We start from the raw sequence: 17,716 nt of genomic DNA on the forward strand, positions 1-17,716 counted from the left end.
AAAACTCTGAAGTCAATTCAAGCAGATTGTCTAAATCAGTTAGAATGAGGCAAAGGGAACGGTCGGCAGCTAATTGGCTGTGGATTTATTGCACAGTAGAAACATCTCAGTCCTCAGCCTAGAAAGGCCTTTCAAAATTTAGTCACTAGGTAGGATCCTGGGAACCAGAGGCAAGAGAGGCTCTTCATAGGATCATTGGTCACACCCCCAAAGTCCTCACTACACTTCATGGGGTGCACGGGACTGACCTGGTCTCTGAGAAGAATTAAGATCATTGATTTTGTGATTGGGCTGGAGTGACAGCACAGCAGGTAGGGCGTTTGCCTTACATGCAGCCAACATGGCTGACCCGAGTTCGATTCCTCCTCCCCTCTCGGAGAGCCCGGCAAGCTACCGAGAGTATCTCGCCCGCATGGTAAAGCCTGGCAAGCTACCTGTGCCGTATTCGATATGCCAAACACAGTAACAAGTCTCACAATGTTACTGGGCCCGCTCGAGCAAATCGATGAACAACGGGAGGACTGTGACCGTGACAGTGACCGTGATTTTGTGATTTTGAGGAATTTCTGTGAGACTGGTTTGGAGAATGACAGGGTCTGATCTATGTAAGCTGGTGTGATGGCCATTGGTCATTGATTCCATTAAACTGTGAGAGAAACAAGATAACAAGAAGCTGGGGCAAGAGCTTCATGGCTTTAAAATGAAAACTGCAGGCGAGGGAGACAGGACATGAGTTGCTTGCCTTCAATAAAACTGACCCTGGTGCAACCCTGGGAACTGCTATGGTCCCCCGAGCACAGAGCCAGGAGTCAACCCCAAGCACAGAGTCAGGAGTTAATCCTGAGCACAGAGCCAGAAGTCAACCCTGAGCACAGAGCCAGGAGTCAGCCCTGAGCACAGCTGGGTGTGGCTCATCTCCCCCCCAAAAAAAGATTGTTGAACAATATAAGCTAATAACAATATAAGTTTACATGCTAAGCTAACTTTAGCGACAGACTCTATACAATAGGGTTTGAGAGCACTGTGTGAAACATTAACTCAAACAAATTGTGAGGAGGCTTTGGAGAGTTTTGCCTAAAAGGTTATAAAAAGAAAACTACAGATACCAGATGTTATTTACAAAATAGTTATACTGCACCTATTTAGGTCAAAATGGGTGCCTCTGACTTGTGAATAACTGTTTGTGTGGTTAGGGTGCCTCCATTGTCTTGGGTCCTGAGACATCTGTGTCCAGTTACCGGCTGGGGACACACAGAGGGTCAGGCCAGAGGAGGGTTTGTGCAGACCAGCCTGTCAGCAGCTCTGTCACAGGCTGCATCTAACACAGAGGGTGCTGGGAAGTGCAGTTTGGCTCGGGGGTGGGGGGGTGGGGGACGGGAGGGCTGGGGGGCCGTGTCTGAGCCTCTGTGGCACAGAATGGCCTAGCACACAGACGTGAACAGCGGACAAGCAGGGAAGGGAGCAGATACGTGTCAGATGGATCAGGAAAGGGAAGAGAAAGGTTTTTGCCAAATTTCGCAGGAAACGAGAGTAAATCTTTTCAACAAGACATCTTCCCCAAAATTGATAATCAAAAATCACCTACTAGCTAGTGCATGAGATTAATTTAAATCTGTTTGGGCTTGGAGATCAAAGTTTTCCATAGCATTGCCTGGATGACACTTCCCATTGTCATGGGTGCTCTGATTTGGAGCTGACTTCCTACAGAGTTTGGAACAAGCGGAGAACAGAAGCTGGGGAATGGAGGGGAGTGGACTGAGGAGGCCCTGTGGTCATCACGTACTTCCTCCCTCAACAGAAGTTGTGCACTTCTATGCTGCGGGACAGTTCCTGGGGGCTAGGAGTCCCTCTCTAGAGAGGTCATGGCCGGCCAAAGGTGGGGATGGCCGGGGGCTGCCCTGGCAGATGGGTGGGTGATGCCCGTGGCTCTTCCTCTCCCCACAGTGACAGACCCTGCAGAATTATGAGAAGGATGCTATTACCCTGTGTGTGCGCTCTGTATGTACACACACGTGTATGTATGTGTGCACATGTGCATGTGTGTGCCCATGGGTGTATACGTGTGTGCACGTGTGCACCTTAACTTCCCGTCTTAACCACCTTCCTAGCTCCATGTTTATGGTGGAGTTACACTTAACGAATAATGAAACAAAACAGACCGACAGGTATCAAAATGAAAAAATAAGAACAGCCCCTTAACAAAAACAATTCACAAACCATTTGTATTTATGTTTGAAAGCAATTCATGCCGAGATTCTAATTTGTGGGCATCATCTAATTTACGGGGTGCCCTAACTCCAGCAGTCCACTCTGCATGGCCGTCTGGTGGGGTCGGATGCTAGAACATGCATTTCTCGAGAGTCTGATGCCTGCACCCATGTGACCAGGTGTTAGGATGTACTGAAGGCAGCATCTCACTAATCCTTACATCCTGAGCTTAGAGTAATTGCATGACAAAATAGCCTTTGAAAATTACCCATCGGACAATGTCAAAATCCTGGAAAAGTGTTGGGCTCTACTAATTTGATCTATCTACTTATTTATTTAGTTTTGGGGGACACACCTGGCAGTGCTTAGGGCTAACTCCTGGCTCTACACTTAGGGCTCACACACGGTGGGGATCCGGGGACTATGTGGTGTCGGGGACAAAACCCAGGTCAGGCTTGTGCAAGTCAGGTGCCCTGCCCATGGCACCATCTCTCTGGCCCCTACCTTGCAGATTTCAGAGAAGACGGACCCTCTAAATCAGCACTGACAGTCAGAATGCAAACGCTGGGAAGTGGAAAGAAACTCATGATGATAACCGGAAGGGTCTGAGCACTTGCCGTCTCACAGGCCACTAACTGGCTTAATACACACATTCTCTTCAATCCCTCTGAAAAATCGTTACTCCTTTCCCACATACTAAGCGACAGATATGAGATTAGATATAGGTAGATATAGATATGAGATTCATTCCTATCCCCCCTTTTGCTTTCTCAAAATAAAATACATGAAATTAATGAGATGAATAGAATCTCAAGTTAACTGGGATTTGCACCCCCCCCACGACACCCCCCCCCCCCCCACTTCTCCCAATCATGCTGGTGACCTGGCCCTTTTCCAGGGGGCGCTGCCGAGCCGGCGGACAGGTGACAGACCTCTGTTTAAACACATAATCCTGCTTGGATTTTACTTTCTTCTAATCTTCCTGAAATTAAACGTTCCTCATGATAAAACCCAATGGTCTCACTATGAAAACGGTGCCCTGAGGCCCTTTCTAGCAGATAAATATGTACACACCTGCCAGCGCCTATGTGCCTAACTGCATACGTGTGTATATACATGTACACGCCTGATTTCATAAAACGAAGCTGGAGACTCGAGGATCTGATTTTCTCCCTCATTTCCCGGGTCTCTCTCCATGCAGGAGATGATCTCGGGGTCTCACTCCCAGCATCGCGTCAATCTGACACCTTCTCTTCTTGCACAGGCGGCTGGGAGCCATGAGTCACGCTCCGGGTTTCCAAAAGGCTCTGCTGCGTGTGACTGGGTCATGGAGCACATTTCCAGCCCCCTGAGACCAGTGTCTGCTTTCTGCCGCTTGCGCTGCCGGCCTCTTTCATGCTCCTGCCCGGGCTGCAGACGGAGCTTCCAGCCCTGCACAGTCTCCGCAGCTCTTCATCTTGCTGAGAGGTGACATTGCAAAAAGGCTTCTTTGACGGTTCAGTAAAACAAACCACATAACAATTTGCTTCTTGATGCGGATCAATTGTGTATCGATCAGGTTAGGGCCCTCACTGGCGGCCGCGTCTGGGGCTGGGTGGGATATTTATTAAGATCCCGGGGGCCAGGCAGCCACGATTTCTTCAGGGACCAATCGTGATTTCTTCTTTCTTTCTTTCTTTTTTTTTTTTTGCTTTTTGTGGTCACACCCGGCGATGCACAGGGATTACTCTCTTCACTCAGGAATTACCTCTGGCAGTGCTCAGGGGACCATATGGGATGCTGGGAATCAAACCCGGGTCAGCCGCGTGCAAGGCAAATGCTCTACCTACTGTGCTATCACTCCAGCCCTCACTCGTGATTTCTCACAACGAATATCTGAATACGGCAAATATAAAGAACAGCTTCCTCTGCTCTTTAGAAAACCCAGAAGCATATTTGAAGAAGTTGGGCGAGAGATCTGATAAATGCCCACAAGGAAAATCAAAGCCTTCAGACCACGCATTACTCCAGTGCAGCGTGGAGAGAGAATGTAAATGTGAGAGGGCTGTGAGCACGTGGGAAGGGGAGCCTCCAGTTGGCTGCTCCGGTAGGCCGAGGGCCCTCTGCAGAGACCCTCCCCTGTGCCGGACCCTCCCCTGCAGAGTCCTGCCCCAGGAGCCATTCCAAGCTGCTCTATTTATAACCCATGGCTCGGCCAGGGCTGCCTCCTCCTTTGGGCTACAGACAGCTGCGGACTTTCCTCCCCACTGTACTGTGTCTCTTGGAGCAGTGCTGCACTGTACCGAGACAGACACTCCTGTGTGCACCCCTGAGCACACACGCCACGTGCTCCCGGTGCCTTAATCACAGGTGATGCTGCATTAGTTCCAAGGGATAGAATCAGGCCAGGGGCACCAACCGGGAACATGCTACCTGCCAGGAACAGCTGAGGGCACCGGGAGGCCCTGGTCTGGGGCCCAGAGGAGAGGAGGAGCCTGGCTGTTTGCCCCGGTGAAGATGAAGCCAGAGGGCGAGATTCTCTCCTGACACTTCATGAGGGAGGCGACTCAGGAGAGGGACACAGGTGACACACAGCCACAGACCCTGAGCCCCCGTGGGGATGCTGGGAGGCTCCGTGGGACTCTGTGGAGGGAGGGAGCACGTGGGTTGGGGGGGGTTGTGTTGGAACCATCACTGACAATGTGAAAATTAGGACCCACAATGGAAACAGGTAACTGAGGACATTGCAGCGCACGAAGTGGTTGCTGAGCTACGTCCAGGGCTCTCACCCTCAAGCCACGCTCAGAGGCTCCTGAGCCCACGACACTCAGGGCTGCAGAAGCGCCATGAAGCCCTTCCTGTCAGCCAACTCCACACGCCCAGGCACTGAGCGTGCTGAAGCCCCGAGGAGTCAGTGTGGGGCACAGCTTGGCCCCAGCTTCCTCCCCAAGAAGACGGCCCCTTCTCAGGCCATGGGCCCCCGACACGTTTCTCCATGTCAGTGAAACGGGACTGGGTTAATTTTATATCAAGATACATTTTCACCTCACAAAAGAATTAAAACCATGGTGAGCAGACTATAAACAGCTTATTTATTTATTTTTTTTTGCTTTTTGGGTCACACCCGGCAATGCACAGGGGTTACTCCTGGCTCTTCACTCAGGAATTACTCCTGGTGGTGCTCAGGGGACCATATGGGATGCTGGGAATCGAACCTGGGTCAGCCGCGTGCAAGGTAAAGGCCCTACTCACCGTGCTATCGCTCCAGACCCTACAAATCGCCATTTCTACACTATCTTGAGGAAAAAAAAACCCTACTCCTTAGGAAGGCCTTACCCCAGTGTAAGAGTTTTCAGAACAAATGTTTTAAAATTTTATATTAAGAACATTTGAATAGGAAATGATGGAAGGAAAACAAGAGCATGTTGGGATTCATACGTTGGTTGAAAGGGTCATTCCACAAGCAAGAAAACGCTCTCAGGAATGGTGAGAGCTTGCCGGGAGGCAGGGGGACATTTGTGAGGGGAAGTCTGCAGACGGGCAGAGGTGGGGACCGCAGAGATGGCTCCGGGGCCCTGTCTCCACGGGACACCTTGCTCTATGCTTCCTGTTCCCTCTTGCCCCTGGCCCGCAGGGAGACCCGAGCTTGGCTGTCAGAGCCATTGTCAGAGCAATGAGGCCCGTGACAAACACTTCACAGCCCACAGCACACACTTCCCACCACACACCTCACAACTCACACCTCACACACAGCACCTCACACATAGCATCTCACACATAGCACCTCACACGTAGCACAGCACCTCATACACAGCACAACACCTCACACCTCACACACACAGCACCTCACACCTCACACACACAGCACCTCACACCTCACCCATAGCACCTCAAGACCTCACACCTCACACATAGCACCTCACACCACACACCTCACACCTCACACCTCATACCACATATCTCATGCTTCACACCCCACAACTGATCACTCATACCCCACACTATATATCCAACATTGCACACCTCACACCTCATCCCTTACCCCTCACACTTCATACCTCATCCCTCATCCCTCACACCTCACACCACACACCTCATATCTCACACCTCACACCTCATCCCTCACACCTCATACCTCATCCCTCATCCCTCACACCTCACACCACACACCTCATATCTCGCACCTCACACCTCATCCCTCACACCTCATCCCTCACACCTCATACCTCATCCCTCATCCCTCACACCTCACACCTTGCACTGCACATCTCACACTGCACATCACACTGTGCGTCTCCTGGGTGGCTGTACAGTTTTGCCGTGCCAGACTTTCCTCCTTCTCCCTGCAGCAGAGATGAGCTGCGCTGGCATGGGCTGGAGCATGCCAGGCGTGTTCCCGACACCCTCCCAACCATGGCCCTGACCTCTCACAGCATCCCTGATGCGTGACCAGACACACGGCCTTTCCCGACTCTATAGCCCCCTTCATGTTGTTGGCCTTCTTAGAGGGCTTTCATCAATATCTCTAATGATGTCCAGGTCCCACACGGTCCCGTGACCTCCATTGGGAGTCACCCTCCCCCCAGCCGTGCGCCACTGGGTGTGGTCCCAGAACCAAAAAGCTGAAAATGAGTCAACGAGACACCGTGTGTCCATCCCAGTGACGTGAACAACCCAGGCTTATCACGTGTGCCGGAGCACAGGGCTGTGGAACACACGCTCTCCACAGCGACAGAAGGCCTGTCCCGAGTCTGCCCACAGGCTCCCATGAGGAAATGGGCCTGCTCTGCTTGAAGAAATACCCTGTGGCCCTCAGGGGCAGACAGTGTTTGGACCTGCAGGCAGGACATGAGCCCCATTCCCAATACCCTCACCCACCACCTGTGCCTCTGGGCTGGACCTCTGCCAGGCCCGAGGGAACATGACCGGGACAACCAGTGAGTGCCCTTTGAAGGAGCCCCTTCCTTTGGGGAATGCCCAGAGCCACCCTCCTGGGAGAGACATCAGGTCTCTCAGCCGGGAATAGCCTTCCATCCTTCAGCAGCCCCTGAGAAGGTGACCCTGCGGGGGACTCCGAGGAACCACCTGACGTGCTCAGGGTGAGACCCGCGCTGCAAGGGAAGGGGCCGGAACCGTCCCCGAGGACAAGTAGCTGGCCTCTGCCCCCGGGTTGCACCCAGCAGATGGCCTGTCGGGAGGGTTCTGATCAGACTCAGACTATTGATCTCTCTCTCACTGCCTCATCAGTGTTGCGAGCAGAACCGGTCAGGCCTGACGCGCAAGCAACCAGCACCTTCTGAAGGGGCCCATTCTATGCTGTGGTTGGTTCTATGCAGACACCTGGATGCTGTCCTGAACTGTCTAGGCGCTTTTGTGGCCCTCTGACCTGTAATGCCACACAGTGCGACCCCGCTGTGGAGTGCTGGTCTCTGACCTAGGGGCAGGGAGTCTCTGGTGCCCCCTCCCCTCCCCCCAAGAAGCAAAGCTTGATCTTTCTGGAGAATTATTATAAAATGTGTTTTAAACATTAAAACAATGAACCATTATAAATAATTTGCCTTTCTAAAATAATTGGTCTGTTTTCTACTGAGGCGACCTCTTTATTCCGGGGAACGTTTGAAAACGGAGCACGGTACGTGGACACGCAAAATCACCAGGACAGACACACACAGTCACAGAGTGGGGGGTGGGACGGCGCTCTGCTCTGATCCTGTGTGACATGCTCCCCTCTGGACCACCCTGCAGCTGCTCTCTCTCTTTCTCTCTGTCTCTCTCTCTTTCTCGCCTTCTGTGCTCCACTGACACATTTGTAAATACATACATACGCTCACATTGCTGTACTTTGGGGGGCCACACCCGGCTATGCGCAGGGCTGACTCCTGCCTCTGCACTCAAGGAGGCGCGGTGCGGGGGCCATGGTGGTGTTGGCGGACCTAACGGGCTTGCCACATGCGGGCAGGCACTGTGTCCCTGTACCGTCTCTCTGGCCTGCCACGTTAGAGCTAAGGCATCCATTCCTGGCCACACCCAGTGGCCCTCAGACTTTCTCTTGAATCTGCATAGGGGTCTCTTGGAGGGGCTCAGGGACCCTGTGCTCAGAGATGGAGACAGCAGCATTGCTGGGTGAAGGGCAGTGTTGACCCTGTCCCCTCCCCAGCCAGTGCCTTACCCTGTCCCCTATCCGGCCAGTGTCTTACCCTGTCCCCTCCCCGGCCAGTGCCTGACCCTGTCCCCTCTCCGGAAAGTGTCTTACCCTGTCCTTTCTATGGCCAGCACTTACCCTCTTCCCTCCTCGGCCAGCACCTGACCCTGTCCCCTCTTCAGCCAGCCTTAGCCCGTCCTCTCTTGTCTCTCTGCAGTATCTTACATGCACCTGGATGCCCGGAGGGGCATTTGGAGGCAGTTGCTTGAACCCTAACAGTTTGCCCCGATGACACCACAGAGCCGCGAGCTGGTCCAGCATTCTAGTGCCATGGAATCCAGCCCGGAGCAAGGGGCCTGGGCAGAGTCCCCGGGAGCACCAGTCCAGCCTGAGCCCTGCAGCACGGCCGTCAGCCCGCCCCCGCCCAGAGGGGCCCCGGCGGAGCAACGTTGCCTTACCTGAGCCGTGGGACCCTCTCGGTGCCTCTGGAACGAGGTCATGGCCGGGGTGCCGGCGGATAGCCTGCAGAGCCTGTCCTCCTCCAGCGAGCCTGCGGGTCAACAGAAAGAGGACAGTCACCCAGTGTCCTTAGAGGGAGAGACTTTGTGGCCCCGCCAACACTGGACAGAGAATGCCCAGGAGCTGTGGAGATCGGGAAACATGGCAGAAATGGGGAGCAGGCACTGGCCAAGGCCAGCTGGACCTCAGCACTGCCCAAGCACAGTGCCCAAGTACTGTGCTGCTGGGCACAGCCCGGATGTCAAGAAAAAGAAAAAGACAGGAAAGAAAGAAAAGAAAAAAGGAGAAAAGATAAAAAGGAGAAAAGAAAAAAGAAGAAAGTGCACAAGGAAGAGAGAAAACCTTGAATGTCTTGGCTCTGGGAGGGTGAAGTTAGCGTTTATCTGATTTAAAAATAAAGATTAGACGTAATTTACTCTTCCAATGACAACTGAGCTGGAGGTTGACCTAGATTATCGGAGAAGATCAGGTTAATCTCAGAGGAATGAAGCCCTTCACCAACAGCAGCCCTAGAGGCACCGAATTCCCTGACATCTGCCCTGCCCGGAGAGGTGAGAGCCACTGTCCACTCAGGTTCCAGAACATTCCATGGAGCTACGAAGTCAGAGCTCTGTGTTTTAGCAGCGTTCCAGACCTTCCTGACCCCTCCCGTCTCTGTGGACCCTAGGCCGAGCCCCCTGCTGGGTGCCCATGTTGCAGACACAGCGTCCTCCAGCCTGGCCAGGCTGCTGCCACTAGCACAGCCAGCCCAGCACCCCAGGGTACAGGGGACGAGCTCACATGTCCTGGGACCCTCGGCTGCTCCCAGCTCATTCCCAAGTCCACTCAGCTCACCGCAGACATGGATGCAGGCTTCCCTTGCGCACAGAAGCCCTTAGGACTCGGGTCCTAGCAGCTCAGGGGAGGGTGTTCCTGGCTGCCCTCCTCACTCACTCGCTTCACCCATGCATCCCCCCCCCCCCAGCCCCCCATCTCCGCATCCCCATCTCGGAAACACGTTCCCATCTCATCTGAGACTCCCGGACAGAAATCCAGCTGGACCTACCCAGCCCGCAGCTGCCTTGCGGCTCCAAGCCGTGACCTTCCTGCCTGCAGGGTGTGCGGTGTGTCCGGCCCAGGGGTCTGTCCCTGGGTCCCATCTCTCCTGACATTTCCTGTCCCGGGCTCTGGCTCTGCCAAGGCTGGGCGGCCACTTTCCTGCCCCGAGGAATCCTACCCACCTCTAAAATGATTTTGCGTCCTCACAGAGGCTTCCCCCAAATGCCACCCAACCGCCCAACTTCTCCTCCCAGGACTCAGGATGGCCACGTCTGGGCGGCATGTGCCCCAGTGTCTGCTCCATCGGGTTCTGTCCAACGCACCTGCACCGAGCTGTGTACGCATACGCCTGGTCTGTGCGTGGCACATGGGGCATCGCTTCTCTCACCTGGGTGGTCTCCGCGAAGCAGGCAGCACCTTTGCCCCATCCTCTGCCTCAGAGCCTTTTCGTTTCCATGGGCCCACTCCTGGGGGACACTCCAGATGGGAACTATGGGGCTTTCTGTGCCAAGATCACAGCCGCGGCCATGGAAAGGAGTACTCGAGAAATAAAGATGGGTCCCAGACCAGGACAGGAGCCGAGGGGAGAACCACACTGAGTCCAGGGTGCACACCCACCGCGCTCACCCTGGCAGCAACTGAGAGCAGAAAGGCCCTCAGAAGCCGCCAGAGGCAAGCGTAAGGATGAGGGTAGGTGGCAATAGGATGCCACTCAGGGTGGCCAAGGAGCCGTCTGATCTGCGAGGCAGAGGTGGGGTGGGAGGGGTTCGCATGGGGGGGAAAGTCAGACGCCAACCAGCAGTGGGCTTGGACAGAAGTCAACTCTGCTGGAGACCAACCCACAGTTCCAGGGAGGGTGGCGGGGGCTGAGGGCAGGTGCGGGGCGGTGGTGCGGTTGAGGCTGGGTACCATGACTAGGGGCTTGCTGGGCTCGCAGATGCACGCCGGAAACTGACGGTTCCCATTCACAGACTCAGCCCAAAGCCAAAATGCTCAGGGAGAAAGAGGGCGGTTCTGAGGAGGCTGAGTGCGGACCCCCGCCCCGAACCAGAATGCAGGGAGGGCCTTCAGCGCCCCCATTTTAGGAGAAAACAAGCCAATGCAGAGACCGCTGTGGCCTCAGATGGAGGAGCACGTGGCCGTGGCAAGAACGGGCTCCAGTCGCCAGGGCCAAGCCTCAGGACTGCGGGCTCTGATGGCAGCGAGGAAACCCAGGTCGGTGTCCGGGGGTGGGTGGGGGGTGGATCTTCACTGACTTCTGACCCTTCTAGGAGCCCCCTGGGGGCCTGAGGCGCCTTGGCAGAGCTGGTGTCCCCAACAACGAACACACAACCACACACGAGTCCTCACGGCCGAGCTAAGGTCTGTTGGCAGCTCTCGGGCTGGAGACCCGATGTTTCAGCACACACAGACCCATTGGAAGGATAGTTTAACTACTTTTCTTTTCTCTTTCTTTCTTTCTTTCTTTCTTTCTTTCTTTCTTTCTTTCTTTCTTTCTCTCTCTCTCTCTTTCTTCTTTCTTTCTTTCTTTCTTTCTTTCTTTCTTTCTTTCTTTCTTTCTTTCTTTTTTTCGCCACACCCGGTGATGCTCAGGGGTTCCTCCTGGCTCTGCACTCAGGAATTACTCCTGGAGGTGCTGGGGGCCCAAGGGGATGCTGGGAATCAAACCCAGGTTGGCTGCGTGCAAGGCAAGCGCCCTCCCTGCTGTGCTATCGCTCCAGCCCCACTAACAACGTTTCACGGACCCAACACCAGGTTCTGCTGCTGCTGGTCTGGGTCTGGCTTAGACGGCCACACTGGCTGGGCCGAATGGGGTGGCCGGGGCTTCAGCGTCTCCATCTCTCCGGGTAAGCAGTAGAACTTCATGCTCTGAAACGTCTCAGCCGGTGGACCTCCACGGAAAGGCCCCCATCATGGCCCTTACCACACACCCGGGGTGAACACAGTGCACATTTCAAAGAGAAGCAGTCTCCACAGAATGATAAATATAAAACCAAATGCAATGGTTGTTTTCTCTAATTGCTCTTTTTCTGATGTTCAGCCATAAAATGTATATTCAAGCATGAGAGAAAATCAAACCCAACATAAAATGGGCCTTCTTATGAATTTTTTATATCTGTGGTTCCCTACGAAAGAAGCATCTTTATATTCACAATATTTTGTTGGTTATAACTAAAGCATTCTAACACTAAAAACTCTTCTCTAATCTAATGATAAATAACCACAAGTCCAGGGAATAATTAAGTATACAAAAAAAGATCTAAGACTGTGCTCACATCAGCAAAAGGATTGCAATTAAAGTAAGTGATAGCTATAATTACCCACACATAACTATATTTCAGCAAATGAGCAAACAGATAATTATTTCTGGGAAGCAGAGGTAGCACGCAGATACTGGCATTCAAAAGAGAAATTGTTTCCTAGAAAATAACGCTATTTCTGATTCAATTAGAACTTCAAGTTATTTCAACGCTGCCTCCCTTCCATACTTTAATTTGGGAAGCCCACGAGCTCTGGGTCAGTAGCCAGAAGCCTCAGAAACCTCTGTGCTATGTATGTGTCATGGGCTGCTTGCGTGATTTGTTCCGTGTGGTCTGGGGGATCATGTCCCTTGGGCATGCATGGCACAGAGGTGGCACCATCCTGCTCACTGTGTAGCACTCAGCATTTTTTTTCAATAAAATGCCCGCCGCGTGCCCAGGAAGCCTGGCATCGTGCCAGAGATGGTGATAATCACGCAAAAGGTTCAGGAGACCAAGTGTTCTCGGTGCTCAGGCAAGTAGATAAACATAAACATGAGAGCGGCTTTGAAAGGCTGAAATCCAAATTGACACAATTTTCCTTTGGTGGACACGACTCTTGACCTTTTCCAAGGTCTCTGCCGCCTAACAGCACACGACCAACTTTAAAACCTGCAGGCAACGAGCATTCCAGGGGCACAGAGGATTGTGTGCCGGGGCTGAATGAATTATTGTTTACAGGCTAAGTCTGAAATGCAGATTGTCCAGAAGGATTAATTTATACTATTAATATCAAGGAACGAGTTCCACAAAAATGCCAGTGTAGTCTAAAAGTTTTTTTTTTTTTTGGTTTATTTTGTTGGTTTCAGTTTAATTTTTATTTTAGAATACGTCTTTTTTTTTTTTGTCGTTTTATTTTTTAAATTTGCTACCACCATTTCCCAAGCGGTTCCTTGTGCCTGTTGGAGGCAGCTTGTGCTGCCTCAAAATACAGGCAAATTAAATATCTTGGAAAAGGGAAGTTTCTATTTTCTCTTTCTTTGTGGTAGAATATATATCCATGTCAGGTGGGCCAGAGAACAAAACTAACACTAGTGAAGGGGAAAATTCTCAGCATATTCACCTTTGAGTAGTCTAACATCTTTTTTTTCTTTTTGGGTCACACCTGGCGATGTACAGGGGTTACTCCTGGCTCTGCACTCAGGAGTTACTCCTGGCGGTGCTCAAGGGACCATATGGGATGCTGGGAATCGAACCCGGGTTGGCTGCGTGCAAGGCAAATGCCCTACCCGCTGTGCTATCTCTCCAGCCCCGAGAAATCTAACATCTTAAATTCTCTTTTTATTTGTTACTATCCTTAAGTCCTCCAAAATAGCAGTCAAAAGGAATCAATTAACTTCTTACCAGACATCTGTAAACTTCGTGAAATACACGATTTTGCAAAACTATTGTACTCACACACTTCTGGTCATTGCTATGATTCAAATTCCATTTTTAATATTTTAGAAAATGCCAGCTTCAGTATAAGGAAAAACAATGCTTTGCTATTTTTTCCTCTGCAAATAATTCTTATCCAAGATTTTAGAAGGTTATCTCTTTAATGGAAAGATGATCTCTCCAGCTTTCTGCTTAAACACATTTCTGGCCCTTACCCATTAGCATGGTAAGTTTTACAAAAACTTGTGATTTTGTAATCTGTTTTATAATCAAGTTGGTCCAGTAAATCATAAATGGTCTTTTATGAGTGGGAAATTGGGAGATAAAGATAATATCCGTAACTAAGCCCTGATTATTTTAAGGGAGTTTGAGGGCACTGTCTCTCAGCCAGGGCTGTAATGTCCCTTTGGTCCCCGGGATATTCCAGGACCACGGGATATCATCAGGAGATGATATCCTGTGGAGGGAGAGAGAGCATGGCCAGGAGGGCGCTGTCCCTGCTCACGGCCCCCGGGTTCAATCCCTGCACCCCCTGTGGCCCCACGGTCCTTCCAAGGGTGACCCCTGACCACAGAGCCTGGAGTTAGCCCTGAGCACTGTCAGATGTGGGCCCAAACAAACAACCCCACACAAACACACCAGTGGGGGGCCGTGGCAGGAGACTGGGGCCCAGCTGGTGGGGGCAAGGGAAGGGACAAGGCTGGGACTAGCCCACGTGTGCAAAGGGCTGAAAATGCTCTCGAGCTGGACAATAGCCCTGAGCACAGCTGACCAGGCGCCATGGACCGCCGAGCTGAGAACAGCAGAGAGAGAATATTGGGAACACCGACATCTGCCAGGGGGCCAGGCCCACCACGGAAGCCACTGGTGCAGCCAGACCCAAATGGCACGAACCCAAATCTAGGTTCGAACAGCTGCCTGTGTCTACACCACATAAGGCGAGTCACCGGGTGGAGTATCAGACACATAGAGAGCGTTTCTGAGACACGGAATTGGTGGGAAATATATTATTGTTTTCCTGCCTTTTCCAAACTGTCACACAGGCCATGTGCAAGTCCCATAACCTGCACGTGCCTATGCACAGAACATATATATACACACTAGAACTAGAACGTATACATACATACATACTAGAACACCCCGGAACTCCCCACCTGCCTGTCCCGATCTCCCGATCTTCACTGGGAGACGCACTTCATTTTCGAGAAGTCTCCACTAACACCAGGATGCCGTGCCTCTTACTGCTGACACCCCTTCTGCTGTGCCAAGACGCTTCTGTTTTAGGTGAGGAACACTTCTAATTATCACATTTAAGTACTACTTAATAGGGTGAGGTATGAGTCATAAACACTTTGGGACTTTCTCTGAGTCTGTGATTAAAACTAAAAAAACCAAAAAAATCCTGTTTTTAGTTTTACTTTTTGGAGTGCCAAAGGAACCTCCTCCCTGCCCGGGCCCATGGCGCTGACCTGAGCAAGCGCTCTCATGAGTGTCCAGGCGCTGCCCACAGCCTGGCCGCTCACTGCTCACTCCTGCCGCTGAAGACTCAGACTCTGGGGCAGGGAACCGTGTTCGTGGGACATACTCTTGGAGGCCAGAGTGTTGATGCGGGCTGTGGGGGCCATCCCTGGCGCTGCTCAGGGTTCACTCCTGCCGGGCCTTGGGGGGACCACAGGGGCCGCTAGGGGCAGAGCCGGGCTGGGTCTGTGGAGGTCGCCCCTCCCTCCAGGGTCTCTCCGGACCCCCTCCTTCTTTCTGAAATCACCCTCTTCCTTCTACCTCCTCCGTTCCTGTTTCGGGGGCAGGGTTAGGGTCTCTACTATCCCAGCAGCCAGTCACTGTGTGACACCCCTTCTGACCCCATCACTGTGCCCACCGCACTGGGCTCCTCAAAAAAAAAAAAGACCCTGCCGGGGCCAGAATTAAGGCACCCCCGTCCTGTGCACAGCTGACCCCAGTTGGTCCCCCTCGCCGCTTAGGGGTTCCTGGCCCCAGCAGGAGTGACTGCTAAGCACAGACGCAGAGCAGCAGCCTGGGGGGTGGTGTGGGGCTACCCACCCGCCCCCCAAAAGAATCAGAAACAAAATCATGGCATTGTGACTTGAGGGGGTCCCTCCCGGTCCTCGGTCCTCAGTGGCGGGGGTGTTTGTCCTGCGATCGGTCCCCTTACTCCTCGCCCTCTCCTTTCCTGCGCCACTGAAGGGTTTGGGCTTAATTGAATGAAATCTGAAGACGATCCTTTGAAGGCTAACTATACTGAAGGCGCTTTCTCCCGGCAGGAATATATGCGCTTCTCTTTATGGCGAACAGCTTTCCTTGCCTGCTTGAGATGTCTCACTCTTCTCTCGCCTCAGAGGTAAAAATAATTTTCTTCTATATTTTCTTCTATCAATTTTATTATTTCTCCCTGACATTCAGATCCATAATCTGCCAGGGATTATTCTGTGCGGCAGTCAGCACGAGGCCTCCTTTCATTTTTCCCATTACAAGAACGACCTCCCTCTCCCTCCCCAGGGCTTCACGGCGACAGTTTTGTCATAAATTAAGCGACTCTTTAGGCAGACTAGGACAGTTTTTCTTCTTGTCCTTTAGTCCTGGTTTCAGGAAGAATCTGTGTAACGTGGGGATTTTTCATTCTCAGAATTTCAAAAGAACTGACTAGAAGTCATTTGTAACAAGATTTTTCTCTGTGGAAATGCATTAAAATAAAAATTCAGTTAATTTAGTCTTGACATTAATATTTAGCTTTCCTACCCCCCCCTTTCCTTTATTTTAGTGAGTCCTTTTCTGAGAATGTATTATTTTAATCTAAATCCACAAATTTCCTTTGAGAAAAAAATTTTTATAACACACTACTATTATTTTTACTTTTCTGCACAATCTATAGGGGTTAGCCTCTGTTCATCTCGAAAAATGGTCATTTGTGCCACATTCTTTATTATCATCGCATGAGAATTATTAGTTTTGGGCTGGAGTGATAGCACAACGGGTACCCGGGTTCGATCCCCAGCATCCCATATGGTCCCCTGATCACCTCCAGGAGTAATTCCTGAGTGCAGAGCCAGGAGTAATCCCTGTGCATCACCAGGTGTGACCCAAATAAAAAAAAAAGCAGACAATTATTAGTTTTATTAGTTTTTAAAAGATGCTTTCCTCCCTCCCCCCAAAGAACAACCGTTAGCTTGGTTGCCAGCTTTGTGTCTTAGTAGCTTATGTTTTCATCTTTCATAACACCTTTCCTTGCATTTCTTGGTGTTCTGATTGATAGCTCTTGACATTTCTAGAATTCTGCTGGCCTTCGGCACTTCTTCCGCGAGTAGAATCTGCAAGGCGTCTTTGTGCCTGATGGGGACTCACCCACGGGACCCCACCCATCATAATTTCAAGGTAATTAGTTAAGAAGAATTGGTGACTGATTCGCCTACACTCCATTGGCTACTTCGAGTTGTAACTTATGACTTCAAGTAACAGGAATGCTTCTTGTTTCCCGATAGTTCTACAGTGTATCCTTTCCTCTTCTGTTCCTCTACATTTACACTCGGAATCCTGAAGTTTACATCAGAAGTCTTTCAGAAGTCTTAGGCTTTACAATTGTTTATTAACTCGGTGTACCTTTGATTTTAATTTGCACTAAATGACCCTCCTTTGAGGTTCAGTGGAGCCCAACAGAGGAATAGTTTCGACAAACACTTCATCGTGCCTAAGTAGAAAGGCTTCCCTCCCTGCTGATACTCCCGCTGAACCTCGTTTCATTCTGTCATGGGGGTGGGCAGTTGATCTTTGCTGTTCAATGTTCCTCTGGGTTTTATTACTGATGATCTGTAGCTCTGTTTTCTTTGCACCTTACCTTTTTGTTGTGGTTGTTGTTCTTGTTGTTTTTGTTTAGTTTGCTTTTTGGGTCACACCCGGCGATGCACAGGGGTTACTCCTGGCTCTGTGCTCAGGAATTACCCCTGGCAGTGCTCGGGGGACCATATGGGATGCTGGGGATCGAACCCAGTTTGGCCACGCGCAAGGCCAATGCCCTACCCGCTGTGCTATCGCTCCATCCTCACACCGCTACCTTTGTCCCATCTGCTGCTCCACCAGACCCCTGCCCGGGAAATCTCTGCCTGCTCTCCTCCTTGCCCTCTGGGTCTGCCCCTCTTCATTC

General features: G+C 51.6%; 1 protein-coding gene across 1 annotated transcript in view; it reads right to left on the minus strand.

The window, feature by feature from the left end:
* Nucleotides 1-17,716, minus strand: part of MYO16 (myosin XVI) — a 142,591-nt gene that overhangs the window by 12,283 nt on the left and 112,592 nt on the right. The window contains exon 15 of the mRNA XM_056109959.1: nt 8,788-8,879. Coding sequence (XP_055965934.1) covers nt 8,788-8,879 — 92 coding nt within the window. The remainder of the gene's footprint in view (nt 1-8,787; nt 8,880-17,716) is intronic.

This window comes from Sorex fumeus, unplaced genomic scaffold (genome assembly GCF_029834395.1).
Source record: "Sorex fumeus unplaced genomic scaffold, SorFum_2.1 ptg000008l, whole genome shotgun sequence".
Lineage (NCBI taxonomy): Eukaryota > Metazoa > Chordata > Mammalia > Eulipotyphla > Soricidae > Sorex > Sorex fumeus.